Source organism: Ranitomeya imitator, chromosome 2 (genome assembly GCF_032444005.1).
Source record: "Ranitomeya imitator isolate aRanImi1 chromosome 2, aRanImi1.pri, whole genome shotgun sequence".
NCBI lineage: Eukaryota > Metazoa > Chordata > Amphibia > Anura > Dendrobatidae > Ranitomeya > Ranitomeya imitator.
Genome location: NC_091283.1, coordinates 26804812 through 26822281, shown reverse-complemented (window position 1 = coordinate 26822281; position 17470 = coordinate 26804812). Strand labels below are relative to the sequence as shown.

The 17470-nt window shown below is 47.4% G+C and overlaps 1 protein-coding gene across 1 annotated transcript in view; it reads left to right on the top strand.

Annotated features, from left to right (window-relative positions):
• TEKTL1 (tektin like 1) overlaps window positions 1–16180 on the top strand; it is a 33771-nt gene extending 17591 nt beyond the window's left edge. The window contains exons 3-8 of the mRNA XM_069746234.1: window positions 3074–3178; window positions 3392–3536; window positions 3619–3773; window positions 4676–4771; window positions 5766–5879; window positions 15104–16180. Coding sequence (XP_069602335.1) covers window positions 3074–3178; window positions 3392–3536; window positions 3619–3773; window positions 4676–4771; window positions 5766–5879; window positions 15104–15286 — 798 coding nt within the window. The 3' untranslated portion in view covers window positions 15287–16180. The remainder of the gene's footprint in view (window positions 1–3073; window positions 3179–3391; window positions 3537–3618; window positions 3774–4675; window positions 4772–5765; window positions 5880–15103) is intronic.
• The last annotated feature ends 1290 nt before the right edge of the window (window positions 16181–17470 follow it).

The window sequence follows — 17470 nt, the reverse complement described above, 5'->3', positions numbered from 1 at the left end:
GCGAGAGCTTTGGTGAAGATTTTGTGCAGATTAAAAGAAGCCTTGAATCCGCAGGAAAAAAAAAATTGACATGCAGATGAATTTCCACATAAATTATCGGCAGCGCGTAGATGAGAAATTCGAAACCTCGTTCACTTTCCTGCTACTGTAACCCACTCCAGATTTTCAGTCTCCAAATCCAATGACAAATCTGCACATTAAGGTTATGGAGTGGCCTAGCCAGTCTCCAGACCTTAATCCCATAGAAAACTTATGGAGGGAGTTGAAGCTCCGAGTTGCCAAGTGACAGCCTCAAAATCTTAAAAAAGTTGTCCACTACTCTCACTTCTTTTTTCATAAATCTTGCTATTATGTGCCACTCAAAACATCCACTGTGCTTATTTTAGCAATATTACCTTTTATCATGCTGTAGCAGCACATCCTCAGTGCTGGCTCCAGCTCTCATGGGGTTAATCGACAACTTCCTTTCTCCTGACTTATTGTGCTCTAATACTACAAGTTCCATGATGCATTGCACTGGCCTGTAAGCCCGAACCTAGCACACCCACTCCAAAAACACACCCAAACCCATCCTTCCTCTATCTTCAAAAAGATTTGTGATGTAATTTGTGATGTGTTTGGACACACCTTCTCATTTAAAGATTTTTCTGCATTTTCATGACTATGAAAATTGTACATTCACACTGAAGGCATCAAAACTATGAATTAACACATGTCTTGTTTGCACACTCTTGGCATTCTCTTGATGAGCTTCAGGAGGTAGTCACTGGAAATGGTTTTCCAACAATCTTGAAGGAGTTCCCAGAGATGCTTAGCACTTGTTGGCCCTTTTGCCTTCACTCTGCGGTCCAGCTCACCCCAAACCATCTCGATTGGGTTCAGGTCTGGTGACTGTGGAGGCCAGGTCATCTGGCGTAGCACCCCATCACTCTCCTTCTTGGTCAAATAGCTCATACACAGCCTGGAGGTGTGTTTGGGATCATTGTCCTGTTGAAAAATAAATGATGGTCCAACTAAACGTAAACCGGATGGAACAGCATGCCGCTGCAAGATGCTGTGGTAGCCGTGCTGGTTCAGTATGCCTTCAATTTTGAATCAATTCCCAACAGTGTCACCAGCAAAGCACCCCCCCTTCCCCCCACACCATCACACCTCCTCCTCCATGCTTCACGGTGGGAACCAGGCATGTAGAGTCCATCCGTTCACCTTTTCTGCGTCGCTCAAAGACACGGTGGTTGGAACCAAAGATCTCAAATTTGGACTCATCAGACCAAAGCACAGATTTCCACTGGTCTAATGTCCATTCCTTGTGTTCTTTAGCCCAAACAAGTCTCTTCTGCTTGTTGCCTGTCCTTAGCAGTGGTTTCCTAGCAACTATTTTACCATGAAGGCCTGCTGCACAAAGTCTCCTCAACAGTTGTTGTAGAGATGTGTCTGCTGCTAGAACTCTGTGTGACATTGACCTGGTCTCTAATCTGAGCTGCTGTTAACCTGCGATTTCTGAGGCTGGTGACTCGGATAAACTTGGTCTTCCTTTCCTGGGGCGGTCCTCATGTGAGCCAGTGTTTTTGTAGCGCTTGATGGTTTTTGCCACTGCACTGGGGACACTTTCAAAGTTTTTCCCAATTTCTCGGACTGACTGACCTTAATTTCTTAAAGTAATGATGGCCACTAATTTTTCTTTACTTAGCTGCTTTTTTCTTGCCATAATACAAATTCTAACAGTCTATTCAGTAGGACTATCAGCTGTGTATCCACCAGACTTCTGCACAACACAACTGATGGTCCCAACCCCATTTATAAGGCAAGAAATCCCACTTATTAAACCTGACAGGGCACACCTGTGAAGTGAAAACCATTCCCGGTGACTACCTCTTGAAGCTGATCAAAAGAATGCCAAGAGTATGCAAAGCAGTCATCAAACCAAAAGGTGGCGACTTTGAAGAACCTAGAGTATAAGAAAGACCCCAGCACTGCACCGCCCGCAGACCCCAGCACTGCACCGCCCGCAGACCCCAGCACTGCACCGCCTGCAGACCCCAGCACCACCCACAGCCCAGTCACTTTTGATGAGTGACCGCTGTCTGTGGAGGCTGGGTCACACCTGCTGATGACGTCACATTAATTCCCAGAGTCAGGAAATTGAAGTGACGTCAGCGGATATAAGCGGAGGCTGCACCCTGGGGGTCACGTGACCCGGACTCAGCCGCTGGCATAGCGCCACTCACAGGCAGTATCGGCAACACAAGGTATTTACAAAATTTATTAGGGGCCCCGGGGGGGATACATTGGGGGGTTAATTGAAAGTAGTGGACAACCCCTTTAATGATTTAGAGATGATCTGCAAAGGACCAAAATTCCTCCTGACATGTGCACAAACCTCATCATCAACTACAAAAAACGTCTGACTGCTGTGCTTGCCAACAAGTGTTTTGCCACCAAGTATTAAGTCTTGTTTGCCAGAGGGGTCAAATACTTATTTCTCACTGCAAAATGCAAATAAATTTATATAATTTAAACAATGTGATTTTCTGGGTTTTAATTTTGATATTCTATCTCTCAGTGTTAGAATTAACCTACCCTTAAAATTATAGACTGTTCATGTCTGTCGGTGGGCAAACTTCCAAAATGAGCAAGGGATCAAATACTTATTTTCCCCACTGTATATATAATAGTATATAGCTCCGATACTGGAGTATATAGTGTATACAACCTCCAGCTTGTACGCCGTCCTTCCCAGTCGGGCTCTGACAATAGTTACAACCATAGCTCTCTAATAGCCAATTAAATCAGTCCAGTGAGGTCAGCATCAGGGGAGGAGTGCCCTGACCCCGCGGGGGGGCAGTGACCAGCCCGGTCATGTGACAGTAGAACCAAGCGAGAGGTTGCAGATTTGAGGTCAGTGTGAAGAGCAGGGTGACCGGAAGCACGGAGTATTTTTAGTGGTTTCCTATATGATTGAGGTAACGTCAGGGATGTATGATGTCCCCTGAACGAGACCATATCTACTTCATCTATTCAGTACATGGTGGAGATTTTGCTCTGTCACTTGCTGACGCTTCTCTGCTTTCAGTATCCGGATAAAGTCGATGATCTCTTACGAGAGGAGAAGAAAGGACTTCACGACCTGAAGCGAGACTCGGAGCGTCAGCTGCAGGAAGTCTCACGGCAGCTCCAGGTCACTAACTACTGTATATATACATGGGGTTTGTTCTAGGAGACGGGTATGTCCCATCCATCAGAATCGATAGTCGCTGACTATTCCTCCCCTGGGTGGTTAGGAAGCATAGTCTATATAGCGCCCAGGACTCGCACTGTACAGTCCCACCTGTTACCTCCTCGCACTGTACAGTCCCGATCCTGCTGCCTCCATGTTCTTGTGGTCCTGCAGGTTCTCTACTGTCACCGTCAGAAGCTCTTGGAGTTTAGTAAAGAGAAGCAACGAGTTCTGGACATCATCAGCGAGAACGCCCGGCCTCGACACCAGTCTCAACACCAAGCTGGTGGCAGTAAGCTGCTGGGTCATGAACACACAGGTACCAGGGGGCAGAAAACCGATCGTTTCATGCACGTTCTTCATATTATAACACCCCTTTTCTTGTCATCATTCTTGTACAGATTGTCAGGCGGCCATCGGCAGTGCTCTCATCACAGGTGAGAAATTCAGAAACACGCAACCTCCGAACTGGCATAACCCGGAGGACCGCCGAGAACTGAAAGAGAGTGTGACCCAGGCCCTGTGCAAGAAGGCGGCGGAGAGCAGCCGCATCTGGGTATGTACAGGAAACTATCCTGACGAGCGCGCAGCGAGATCCTGATGGCCCCCCTGACCGGGCGCCATCCAAGAACTTATCTGTATCATGCATGGTCCTGCACAGAATGACCCCTGCCGACCGCCAGCTACCATCACTGGTGCAAGACGTAACTAAGGAAAAGGAAGCATGTGAGAAGCTTCACTGGAGGTCAAGGGGGAGGTTTAAACTTAGTATAGGTGGTTTTCCTGTTGAAATGAAGGAGCAGTTTATTACGAATGGGACTGGATGCATTATTTTGGGCTGTTGACTTTTTATGAACCTACCTTAAAGAGGTTTAGAAGGTTTTCGATATGAATCCATACCTACCCTAGACCACCAGGAACCGTAGATAATAATCTCATCACCATCATAGACTACCATAAATACTGGGTATTCAACTGGTGATCACACCCGCTAATAGTGAGAATGAGGGTTCACCATGTTAGTGGAAAAGTGTTCGCACGTGTGCAGCGCCGCTTCATTCACACTCTACGGGACTGAAGGAGAATGCCGAGAATAATGCCACGACACCTCGGGGTAATAATCTGTGAACACTCTCCAGGGATACAATCACTGACCATAAAACAGGTATTCCCATCCCGGACAGTGATCATACATTTACAGGATATGCCATAAATGTCCGACAGACGCAGGTCTCATACTTGCTTAGCAATTTTCACCAACTCCAGTACTAGTAAATACAAAGGGCATGTTTACGTTTTGACATAGAGAACGTACCGTAGCTATGCCATAATTGTCTAAGATCCAAACACCCCTTTAAATGTGTTTTCCTCTGCAAAAAAACCCCCAAAAACCTACATTAAAGAAGCAATTTCTGTAAATCCCCGGCTGTCAATGATGCTCCGGCCTTTGCATTGCAGGAGGATTTAACTCTGACTTCTGGAGATGTGAAGAATTCGACCCAAAGGCAGCAGAGGATCCACGATGAGCTGCAGGCCGGTCAGCTCCTACAGCTGGTCAGTGTGTCTGCCTGGGAGATACGGGAATACGCCATACTCAAACACGAGCAGCCGCACATCATGGTCACTGTTGTTTCAACTAACTGCATAAATCAATAGTACAATCAAATATAAGAAACATAATGTAACTCAGAGAAACCCACCTCTTTCACCACTTATGAGACACTTCTTTACCTCCCCTTACTTCACCTCCTGTGAAGAACTGCTAAAATACGTTTTGGTCACAACAAACTTCCAGATCATGGAGGGAACAGATTACAGCTGCCTATTAAAGTGCAATGGGTGAGACAAAAACACACAGACCAAGCTGTCACTTTATAGTAAGTGGTTTATCTCATCCCGGTGCTGGATTCCCATGTACACTGCTCAGTACTGCTGTATAATGTTCTGCATGCTGCGGCTTCTGTACATAGACATGAGGGAGTCCTGCTCTACTGTCTGTCTGTGTGCGCTGTGTATGTCTCCACTTACCAGGTCAGAGGGAACTGAAAATTACAGATAGTCTGTCATGATATATATATATTGACCCTGCAGGGGGTGTCGGTCAGCAGACGGCACAACACACACACGCAACAGGATGGTATAGGGGAGAGGAAGGCCCTACCGATAGGGAATGAGGGATGATGACCACCTGAACTCAAACCTAATTCTGTCCCTGCACTCCCCTAATGCCCTAAGTGGGTCCCTCCCCCCACCACCATCAGGAACCTCGTCCCTCGCTGTCACATCACAATGCCCTGGCTAGTGCACTGGCCGGCAAGGGCGCTAGCATCACCACTGCAAATGGTTCAAGACACAGGAAAAAAGCTGCATTTAAAACATAGTTGAATCAGAGCTACTATGAATCCAAAAATGGATTGTGACATAGTCTCTGCAGAGGGGAAAACGCAGGATACAAGTGATAATGGTCAGAAATTGTTTCATTCCTCATGTGCACATACAACAGCTTATTCTGAAGTTACTGGTAATTGTGATTTTCGCCCCTGCACAGGGTCCGGTCTCCAGCCTGGATCTCACTGTACGAGAACGATTAGATCGGCCATTAGTAAGGATCCTCCAGAGGCACCCGGGCACCCAGCTCCCAGAGAGCACCCTCATCTCACAGGTACAGTATGGTGCATCCGTCCAGGGATAATACACAATGATGACAACTTACAGAACAAATTCTCATTAAAAAAAAAAAAGTTTACTTTTTTTTGGGTAGGGGCGTAGTTCACAGTTACAGTAATAGATTGGATTAGTCAGAAGCGAGAGTACAGGAGTAACAGGAAACCGATTCCTCCATGGCATTCTGTGGTCCAGGACACATTTCTTGGAGCCACCAGGTATAAATAGGGATGTATACAAAAATTCATCCAAAGGAGACCTCGAAAAAGGTAAAAAAACAATGCACAAAAAAGAAGAATATTTCAATGCACCAGAGGTGGAGGAACCATTGATCAGTTTAGTAGCCAACTACACCAGGCTACGAGCCATGTGTCACTTATTAGTTGGTCATGGAGTATGGCCGCCTCCTGGGATCTGTCCTGTATTATACGTAAACCCCCTTTAAAGCGACAGTGTCCTCTCTGTGCACGCTCCCCCTTGTGGTGAAGACAGAGAAAGACAGTCATTATAAACTGAGCATGCTCGACCTGTCCGAGAACGCTGTAGGATGGGGCTTTTTTTTTTCAATAATATATTTACAATGAGTAATGATTTTAGGTAAGGAACACACTGAGATTTTTGGAATACCACTTTAACCCCTTCATGACCCAGCCTATTTTGACCTTAAAGACCTTGCCATTTTTTGCAATTCTGACCAGTGTCCCTTTATGAGGTAATAACTCGGGAACGCTTCAACGGATCCTAGCGATTCTGAGATTGTTTTCTCGTGACATATTGGGCTTCATGTTAGTGGTAAATTTAGGTCGATAATTTTTGCGTTTATGTGTGAAAAAATTGGAAATTTGGTGAAAATTTTGAAAATTTCGCAATTTTCAAATTTTGAATTTTTATTCTGTTAAACCAGAGAGATATGTGACACAAAATAGTTAATAAATAACATTTCCCACATGTCTACTTTACATCAGCACAATTTTGGAAACAATTTTTTTTTTTGCTAGGAAGTTATAAGGGTTAAAATTTGACCAGCGATTTCTCATTTTTACAACGAAATTTACAAAACCATTTTTTTTAGGGACCACCTCACATTTGAACTCAGTTTGAGGGGTCTATATGGCTGAAAATACCCAAAAGTGACACCATTCTAAAAACTGCACCCCTCAAGGTACTCAAAACCACATGCAAGAAGTTTATTAACCCTTCAGGTGCTTCACAGCAGCAGAAGCAACATGGAAGGAAAAAATGAACATTTAACTTTTTAGTCACAAAAATGATCTTTCAGCAACAATTTTTTTATTTTCCCAATGGTAAAAGGAGAAACTGAACCACGAAAGTTGTTGTCCAATTTGTCCTGAGTACGCTGATACCTCATATGTGGGGGTAAACCACTGTTTGGGCGCACGGCAGGGCTTGAAAGGGAAGGAGCGCCATTTGACTTTTTGAATGAAAAATTGGCTGCACTCTTTAGCGGACACCATGTCACATTTGGAGAGCCCCCGTGTGCCTAAAAATTTGAGCTCCCCCACAAGTGACCCCATTTTGGAAACTAGACGCCCCAAGGAACTTATCTAGATGCATAGTGAGCACTTTGAACCCCCAGGTGCTTCACAAATTGATCCATAAAAATGAAAAAGTACTTTTTTTTCACAAAAAAATTATTTTAGCCTCAATTTTTTCATTTTCACATGGGCAACAGGATAAAATGGATCCTAAAATTTGTTGGGCAATTTCTCCTGAGTACACCGATACCTCATATGTGGGGGTAAACCACTGTTTGGGCACATGCTAAGGCTCGGAAGGGAAGGAGCGCCATTTGACTTTTTGAATGAAAAATTATCTCCATCGTTAGCGGACACCATGTCACGTTTGGAGAGCCGCCGTGTGCCTAAACATTGGAGCTCCCCCACAAGTGACCCCATTTTGGAAACTAGACCACCCAAGGAACTTATCTAGATGCATATTGAGCACTTTGAACCCCCAGGTGCTTCACAAATTGATCCATAAAAATGAAAAAGTACTTTTTTTTCACAAAAATTTTATTTTAGCCTCAATTTTTTTCATTTTCACATGGGCATCAGGGTAAAATGGATGCTAAAATTTGTTGGGCAATATCTCCTGAGTACACCGATACCTCACATGTAGGCGTAAACCACTGTTTAGGCGCACGGCAAGGCTCGGAAGGGAAGGAGCGCCATTTGACTTTTTGAATGAAAAAATAGCTCCAATCGTTAGCGGACACCATGTCACGTTTGGAGAGCCGCCGTGTGCCTAAACATTGGAGCTCCCCCACAAGTGACCCCATTTTGGAAACTAGACCACCCAAGGAACTTATCTAGATGCATATTGAGCACTTTGAACCCCCAGGTGCTTCACAAATTGATCCATAAAAATGAAAAAGTACTTTTTTTTCACAAAAATTTTATTTTAGCCTCAATTTTTTTCATTTTCACATGGGCATCAGGGTAAAATGGATGCTAAAATTTGTTGGGCAATATCTCCTGAGTACACCGATACCTCACATGTAGGCGTAAACCACTGTTTAGGCGCACGGCAAGGCTCGGAAGGGAAGGAGCGCCATTTGACTTTTTGAATGAAAAAATAGCTCCAATCGTTAGCGGACACCATGTCACGTTTGGAGAGCCGCCGTGTGCCTAAACATTGGAGCTCCCCCACAAGTGACCCCATTTTGGAAACTAGACCACCCAAGGAACTTATCTAGATGCATATTGAGCACTTTGAACCCCCAGGTGCTTCACAAATTGATCCATAAAAATGAAAAAGTACTTTTTTTTCACAAAAATTTTATTTTAGCCTCAATTTTTTTCATTTTCACATGGGCATCAGGATAAAATGGATGCTAACATTTGTTGGGCAATATCTCCTGAGTACACCGATACCTCACATGTAGGCGTAAACCACTGTTTAGGCGCACGGCAAGGCTCGGAAGGGAAGGAGCGCCATTTGACTTTTTGAATGAAAAAATAGCTCCAATCTTTAGCGGACACCATGTCACGTTTGGAGAGCCGCCGTGTGCCTAAACATTGGAGCTCCCCCACATATGACCCCATTTTGGAAACTAGACTACCCAAGGAACTTATCTAGATGCATATTGAGCACTTTGAACCCCCAGGTGCTTCACAAATTGATCCATAAAAATGAAAAAGTACTTTTTTTTCACAAAAATTTTATTTTAGCCTCAATTTTTTTCATTTTCACATGGGCATCAGGGTAAAATGGATGCTAAAATTTGTTGGGCAATATCTCCTGAGTACACCGATACCTCACATGTAGGCGTAAACCACTGTTTAGGTGCACGGCAAGGCTCAGAAGGGAAGGAGCGCCATTTGACTTTTTGAATGAAAAAATAGCTCCAATCTTTAGCGGACACCATGTCACGTTTGGAGAGCCGCCGTGTGCCTAAACATTGGAGCTCCCCCACATATGACCCCATTTTGGAAACTAGACCACCCAAGGAACTTATCTAGATGCATATTGAGCACTTTGAACCCCCAGGTGCTTCACAAATTGATCCATAAAAATGAAAAAGTACTTTTTTTTCACAAAAATTTTATTTTAGCCTCAATTTTTTTCATTTTCACATGGGCATCAGGATAAAATGGATGCTAAAATTTGTTGGGCAATATCTCCTGAGTACACCGATACCTCACATGTAGGCGTAAACCACTGTTTAGGCGCACGGCAAGGCTCGGAAGGGAAGGAGCGCCATTTCACTTTTTGAATGAAAAATTAGCTCCAATCGTTAGCGGACACTATGTTGTGTATGGAAGGTATGTAGTGTATGTCAGGTTGGTGTGTGTGTGGTGTAGTATTCACCACACACACACACACACACACACCTGACGTACACTATACCACACCACACCAAACTGACGTACACTACGCCATACACACCCTGACACTACGTCAGGTTGGGTTGTGTAGTGTTAGGTTGGGGTGTGGTGTAGTGTACGTCAGGTAGGTGTGTGTGGTGTAGTGTACACCACACACACACACACACCAACCTGACGTACACTATACCACACCACACACCAACCTGATGTACACTACGCCACACACACCAATCTGACACACTACGTCAGGTTGGTGTGTGTGGTGTAGTGTATGTCAGGTTGGGGTGTGGTGTAGTGTACGTCAGGTAGGTGTGTGTGGTGTACTGTACACCACACACACACACCAACCTGACGTACACTATACCACACCACACACCAACCTGATGTACACTACGCCACACACACCAATCTGACACACTACGTCAGGTTGGTGTGTGTGGTGTAGTGTATGTCAGGCTGGGGTGTGGCGTAGTGTACGTCAGGTAGGTGTGTGTGGTGTACTGTACACCACACACACACACCAACCTGACGTACACTATACCACACCACACACCAACCTGATGTACACTACGCCACACACACCAATCTGACACACTACGTCAGGTTGGTGTGTGTGGTGTAGTGTATGTCAGGTTGGGGTGTGGTGTAGTGTACGTCAGGTAGGTGTGTGTGGTGTACTGTACACCACACACACACACCAACCTGACGTACACTATACCACACCACACACCAACCTGATGTACACTACGCCACACACACCAATCTGACACACTACGTCAGGTTGGTGTGTGTGGTGTAGTGTATGTCAGGTTGGGGTGTGGTGTAGTGTACGTCAGGTAGGTGTGTGTGGTGTACTGTACACCACACACACACACCAACCTGACGTACACTATACCACACCACACACCAACCTGATGTACACTACGCCACACACACCAATCTGACACACTACGTCAGGTTGGTGTGTGTGGTGTAGTGTATGTCAGGTTGGGGTGTGGTGTAGTGTACGTCAGGTTAGTGTGTGTGTGTGGTGTTGTGTATATCAGCCTGGTGTGGGTGAGTTCTGTAGTGGAATATCAGGATGTGGCTAGTCCACGGACGTGTGATGAATTCTGAAGCATTCATTCAAACACAGTGCAGGTTTGTCGGGACACGTTTCACATTGGAAACGAGTTTCCCTTCTTATCCCCCTTTTATAGCACACCCGGCACCTTTTTTTTGCTCTCCCCTCACAGGGAAAATGTTGCACCGGTACCATACGGGAGACTTGAGTTCCAGCAGTGCTGGGGCCCGCTCCTTCCTCGTCTCCAAACATCAGGGCCTTTATCACCGCCTCCTGGAACTGAAGGAAGGTGTTGTTGGTCTGGCCTGCACATCGTGATAGCACGTATGCGTTATACAGTGCCATTTGTACGATGTGCACAGCCAGTTTTTTATACCACACCTTCGTTTTCCGCATGGCACTATAGGGCTGGAGGACTTGATCAGAAAGATCAACTCCCCCCATGTGTTTGTTGTACCCCAGGGCACAGTCCGGTTTGTGGACCTGTGCTGGGGTACCTCGAACAGTGCTGGCCGTGGTGCCGGGACCATGGATTGTTGTCAAGAAAAAGACGTCCCTTTTGTCTTTGAACTTGACCGCAAGCATGTTGCCACTACATTGGGCCCGGCTCTCACCCTTTGGGAGAACCTGCTCAATTAGTGACAAAGGGAGACCCCTCTTGTTTCTGCGCACAGTACCGCAAGCAACGGTAGCTCTGGCAGAGAGGGACTGAAAGAGTGGGATGCTTGTATAAAAGTTATCAACGTACAGATGGTAACCTTTATCAAGCAGTGGGTGAACCAAATCCCACACTATTTTCCCACTCACCCCCAGAGCAGGTGGACAATCTGGGGGCTGGATACTGCTGTCCTTTCCTTGATAAACTCTAAAGCTGAGAGTGTACCCTGAGGTACTCTCACAGATCTTGTAGAGTTTTATCCCGTACCTCGCCCTTTTGCTTGGCAGGTACTGACGGAACTGAAGCCTCCCTTTGAAGTGGATGAGGGATTCATCCACACAAATTTCCCTTTGGGGAATGTACACTTCAGCAAACTTGTTGCTGAAGTGTTCGATGACCGGCCGAATTTTGAACAATCTATCAAAATTCGGGTCATCGCGAGGAAGGATGTCCGTATTGTCCCTAAAGTGGAGAAATTTATGAATCGCCTCAAAACGTTTGCGATTCATAACCATGCCAAATACTGGAGTTTGATATAAAATATCAGTACTCCAGTATTGGCGAAGTTCTGGTTTCTTCACAATTCCCATGTGAAGGACCAGTCCCCAATATTTCATCATTTCTACGGAGTCAACGGGCTTCCAAGTAGTAAATGATGAAACTGGGTTTTGGGCAAAAAATTGCAGGGCGTACAAATTTGTTTGCTCCACCATGAGACTGACGATTGACTCCGAGAAAAAGACTTTGAAAAAGTCTATCTCCCGGAGGTTGGCAGTCTCAAATTGGATTCCTGATTGGGGAATGAAATCAGGAATCCGTGGAGCAAAGTTTTCAGGGACGGGGGTCCAGACGGGGGCACTAGTGCTAGGTTGGGCGTCACTAGCACTAGGTTGGGGGTCACTTACACTTGGCTCCGACTCTCCTCCCCTGGGCTCCGGCTCCCCTCCCCTGGGCTCCGGACGATTTCTCGGCCTGCGACATCTTGGGGGTGGCGAGTCGGTGTCACTAGGGGAGGAAGAGTGGGAGGAATACAGAAAAGTGGGGTCCTCTCCCTCACTATCAGCTTCGGAGGCAAGAAAGGAATATGCCTCCTCAACTGAGTACAGCCTTTGTGACTGGGATGACTGGGATGAGCGGGACATTGTGTGTGTGGTGCGTGTGTAAAAAAAAATCTAAACTTTATTATAGTGTTGCGTGTGCGTGTGTATGTGCGAGTGTTTGGTGCAACTCTTCTGCAGGAGGAGGCTATCAGGTGCGGGGAGCTGTCAGACGCGTGTGGGGGCTGTCAGGCGCGTGGGGGCTGTCAGGCGCGGGGGGCTGTCAGGCGCGGGGGGCTGTCAGGCGCGGGGGGACAGGAGGGGGCTGAGGAGATGCAGCGTCAGATGGAGATGAAGCTGGCAGCAGCAGGTGATCAGGGGGGCAGGGGGTGATCAGGGGGGCAGGGGGTGATCAGTGGGTGATCAGGGGGGCCAGGGGGTGATTAGCGGTGATCACTGAAGAGGGTGATCACCAGGGCAGGAGGGGCTGACAGACACAGGGGCGGTAGCAGAGAAGAAAACGCAGCAGCAGCAGCAGGTGATAAAGGGGGGCAGAGGGGTGATCAGGTGGACTGGGGGGGCAGGGGGTGATCAGGGGGGGCAGGGGGTGATTAGCGGTGATCACTGAAGAGGGTGATCACCAGGGGAGGGGCTGACAGACGCAAACGCGGTAGGAGAGAAGAAAACACAGCAGCAGCAGCGGGTGATGAAGGGGGGCAGAGGGGTGATCAGGTGGACAGTGGGGGGGCAGGGGGTGATCAGGGGGGGTAGGGGGTGATCAGGGGGGGCAGGGGGTGATTAGCTGAAGATCACTGAAGAGGGTGATCACCAGGGGAGGAGGGGCTGACAGACGCAGGGGGCAGTAGGAGAGAAAACACAGCAGCAGCAGCAGGTGATAAAGGGGGGCAGGGGGTGATCAGGTGGACAGGGGGGGGGCAGGGGGTGATCGGGGGGGTAGGGGGTGATCAGGGGGGGGCAGGGGGTGATTAGTGGTGATCACTGAGGAGGGTGATCACCAGGGGAGGAGGGGCTAACAGATGCAGGGGGCGATAGGAGAAAAGAAAGTAGAGCAGCAGCAGGTGATAAAGGGGGGCAGGGGGTGATCAGGTGGACAGGGGGGGGGCAGGGGGTGATCGGGGGGGTAGGGGGTGATCAGGGGGGGGGCAGGGGGTGATTAGTGGTGATCACTGAGGAGGATGATCACCAGGGGAGGAGGGGCTAACAGATGCAGGGGGCGATAGGAGAAAAGAAAATAGAGCAGGAGCTGGTGATAAAGGGGGGCTGGGGGATGATCGGGTGGGGCAGGGGGGAGGGAGCGGAGGTTGGGGGGAGTGGAGGACAGGAGAGGGGAGGTACCTGTCCTCAGCAGCAGCGGTGGTACTGGCGGTAGCAGTGGGGGAGGCGGCGGTGGCAGTGGGGGATACGGCGGCGGCGCTCTGAAGATGTGTGCGGCGGCTGCGGCGGCGATCGCGGAGTCTGGGGGGGCAGGTGAGCAGTCGGGCACCTCGCTCCTCAGCTTCCACGGATGGGATGAAGCTGAGGAGCGAGGCAGACGCTGTTTTTCTCCGCCCCTCCAGCTCTGATTGGAGTGCTAACGTCACATGGACGCTAGCTCCAATCAGAGCTGGAGGGGGTTAAAAAAAGGTCAGCAGCGGTGATCGTAGACCCGGGGGGGCAAAGCCACCCCCCCTGGGGTGAAGTACAGGTCCCCCTGCACCTGCGGGTACGGTGACATTTGAATGACCCCGGTCACCGGACCCGCAGGGAAGCATTCCCGCCATGACGCCACATAGGCGTCATGGGTCGGAATGGCACCGACTTTCATGACGCCTACGTGGCGTCATGGGTCGGGAAGGGGTTAAAATTCCACATAGAGCAATGCACCCAACTGTAGGGAAAACTGATAATCCCAATCAATACCCACGTTTGGTTGTACCTCAAAACCAAAATACCTATAGCAGAACCTTTCCTGATTGTTGCGGATATTTCCATTGGGATGTCAAGAACGAGAGCCCCCGATCGCGCTCTGTGCACAGAGGACGGGCAGCACACGCACACCGCTGCTTCATTCATTTTCTATGGGACTAGCGGTAATAGCCCAGAGCTGCACTTCGTTACAGGTCCCATATACAATACATGGAGCAGACGCGCCATTCTATGACCTGCGCTCCATTTTGGGGGTCACAACACTTATATCCGCCGCGAAAAGAAACTCAAAACCAATTCTTTAGATAGGTTATAAGTTTAACTATTTGGGCTCGTGTCCCCAACATGATGTCTTAGGAGAATACTGGCGAAGCGATCACCTGGTGGCCTGGAGTCTGGCTTCTCCTAACCTACAGGGACCAGACTGCAGGCCCGGGCTACACAATGACGCTGATATTTCGGGGTTCAAATGCGACACTGCATCAAATGATTCCCTATGGTGTCACATTGGGATCTACTGCAACACAGAGCCGCAGATGTTTTCACGACAGGTCGCGAAGTGACGCCATAAGAAATCAGAAGATGTATCGCAATATGACGCTGTGGTTGCGATGCAGCAGACAAAACCTTTACTAACAGATCCCACACAGGATCACGTTAACCCCCCCATTACCTGTAATCTCTTCTCAGGGTTCTGCGTCCATGCAGAAGTCGCTCTGTAGGTCCCGTGAAAGAATCGGCCTCCTGCATGACACACAGCTAAAAGTAAAGACCGATCAGGAGAACAAACTGCGAGGACAAAGCATCGACCGAGCGGCTGCGAGACTGCGGACCAGGAGCGCCAAGGGCCGGAGAGAGAGGCTGGGCCTATAGGGGAGCAAAAGAGTAAAAATCACTGGAGGTGGATTATAAAAGAGGACAAGATCAGGTAACGTCCGCCGATACAGAGAAGGAGAGAACAGCGGGACAACAATGGAACAGGTCCAACGGGACAACAAGAACAATCACAACAACACATTAAAAAGATGTAAAGACCGCTAACGCATCAAAGTTTTTTTTATCCGTTCAGCCCCTTCTGTAAATGAGGTGATCGCCCAGGGAAGAAGCTCCCATTCCTGGGTAAATGTGGTACTGCATAGCACCCAATCAAAGGAAATACAAGGCCAACACAGCGCTAAGGAGGAGCTGATCTGCTGGAATCCTCCGCAGTCATCACCGCAGAGTCTGAATACATGACGTTAATGAGGGTCTGTGGACAGCAAGGAGTCGACCAAGGCGGATTGGCCTATCGCCGATCTCACGGGCCGTGCTCATATTGTAACACCAGATCTCCTGACCTTGTATGCGGCACCTGTCAGCAACAAAAACTCATGAAAATGCCCAGAGACTAGAATAGATGGGTGTTATGATTTTTTTTTATTGAAAATCCAGCATGCTGCATGGTTCGAGACAGGAGAATTGATTCACCGTACTCCAGTCTGTCGGATGGTAATCTGTGACTGCTGGACAGGAGGTCTGCGCATCTCCTGGCGTCTGAATAGTTGGACTGGTGCGGCGTTGTGTGTGCGTCATACTACAATGATCGTGCCGGCCATGACTACTCACATGAGTTGGGAGATAAAGGATGCGCCGGCCTCCTGTCCAGCGGTCACAGATCTGGCCAATGTCCTGCAAACGGATTGTCCCATCTCTAGATGTAGATAATGCATGTAGGAAAGTCTTTAAACATGCTGACCATTTGGCTATTAAACCAAATTGAATCAAGAAGTGTCTTACTTTTTTCATTAAAAGATTAAACTTTATTTACATATTTTTAAAAGAATAACACAGCAATAAAATAGTGCCTCCAAACCAATGGCAATTACTTAATAAAGGTCAACTGTACTCTGTGCATATCAAAACAAGAGAAAAATTGGGGCTAAAAAACTGTTTTACTGCTCCTACAATCATTACACTATACCAGTTAGCAATATGATAGACATATAATTTAAATGTTATTCATAAATTGTTCATGGAAAACTCCATATTCATACAACTAACTACTTACAGTAAACTATCTGTTTTAAACGTGATCATAAGAAGCAGAAAAAAGAGGGACCCTGGGAAATGTTTTAAATGTGTGGAGCAGATATATACTAATTGCGACAAAAAATATAGTTCTTACCGATAACGGTATTTCTCTGAGCCCATGACGGCACCACGGAGAGGGGATCCGCCCACCAAGGACAGGAAACCTATGGATAAAAAGGCGGTACCACTCTCCTGCATCAGTTGTTTTACATAGAGAACGATGGGAGACTACTTAAACATTTGTTAAATTTTAACTGTTTATCATAACTAGATACCGCGTGACTTTTAACACTATGAGTAGACTATGGCACTATTTTGATGTGAGCACCCACAAGTGAAGGGAGGGAATGTACGGGTGCCGTCATGGGCTCAGAGAAATACCGTTATCGGTAAGAACTATATTTTTCTCTGATCGCCCATGACGGCACCACGGAGAGAATTGCATAGATAGTACATTCAGGGAGGGACCACCGCCTCCAGAACCCTTTTACCGAAAGTAAGGTCTGAAGAGGAGATTAGGTCCAATCTATAGTGCCTATAGAATGTGGATGGTGAAGACCAGGTAGCAGCTCTACATATCTGGTCAATGGAAGCTCCGGCCTTCTCCGCCCAGGAAGTCGCTACTGCTCTTGTTGAGTGAGCCTTAATCTCCCCGGGAACGGACATCCCACTTGCCGAGTATGAGAGACTGATGGCGTCTGTGATCCATCTTGTTATGGTGGCTTTAGATGCTTTTTTCCCCTTCCGGGGACCCTGGAAACACACAAACAGAGAGGATTCCTCCCTACTCTCTCTAGTGACTTCTAGGTAATGTAAGAGACATCTTCTTACATCTAGTGTATGTAGTGTTTGTTCCTCCTTATTTTTAGGATTAGGACAGAAGGAGGGGAGAGATATCTCTTGAGACCTGTGACATTTTGAAGCCACTTTCGGGAGATATGCTGGGTCTGTTTTTAAAATGACCCTATCCTCTAGGAATTGTGTGTA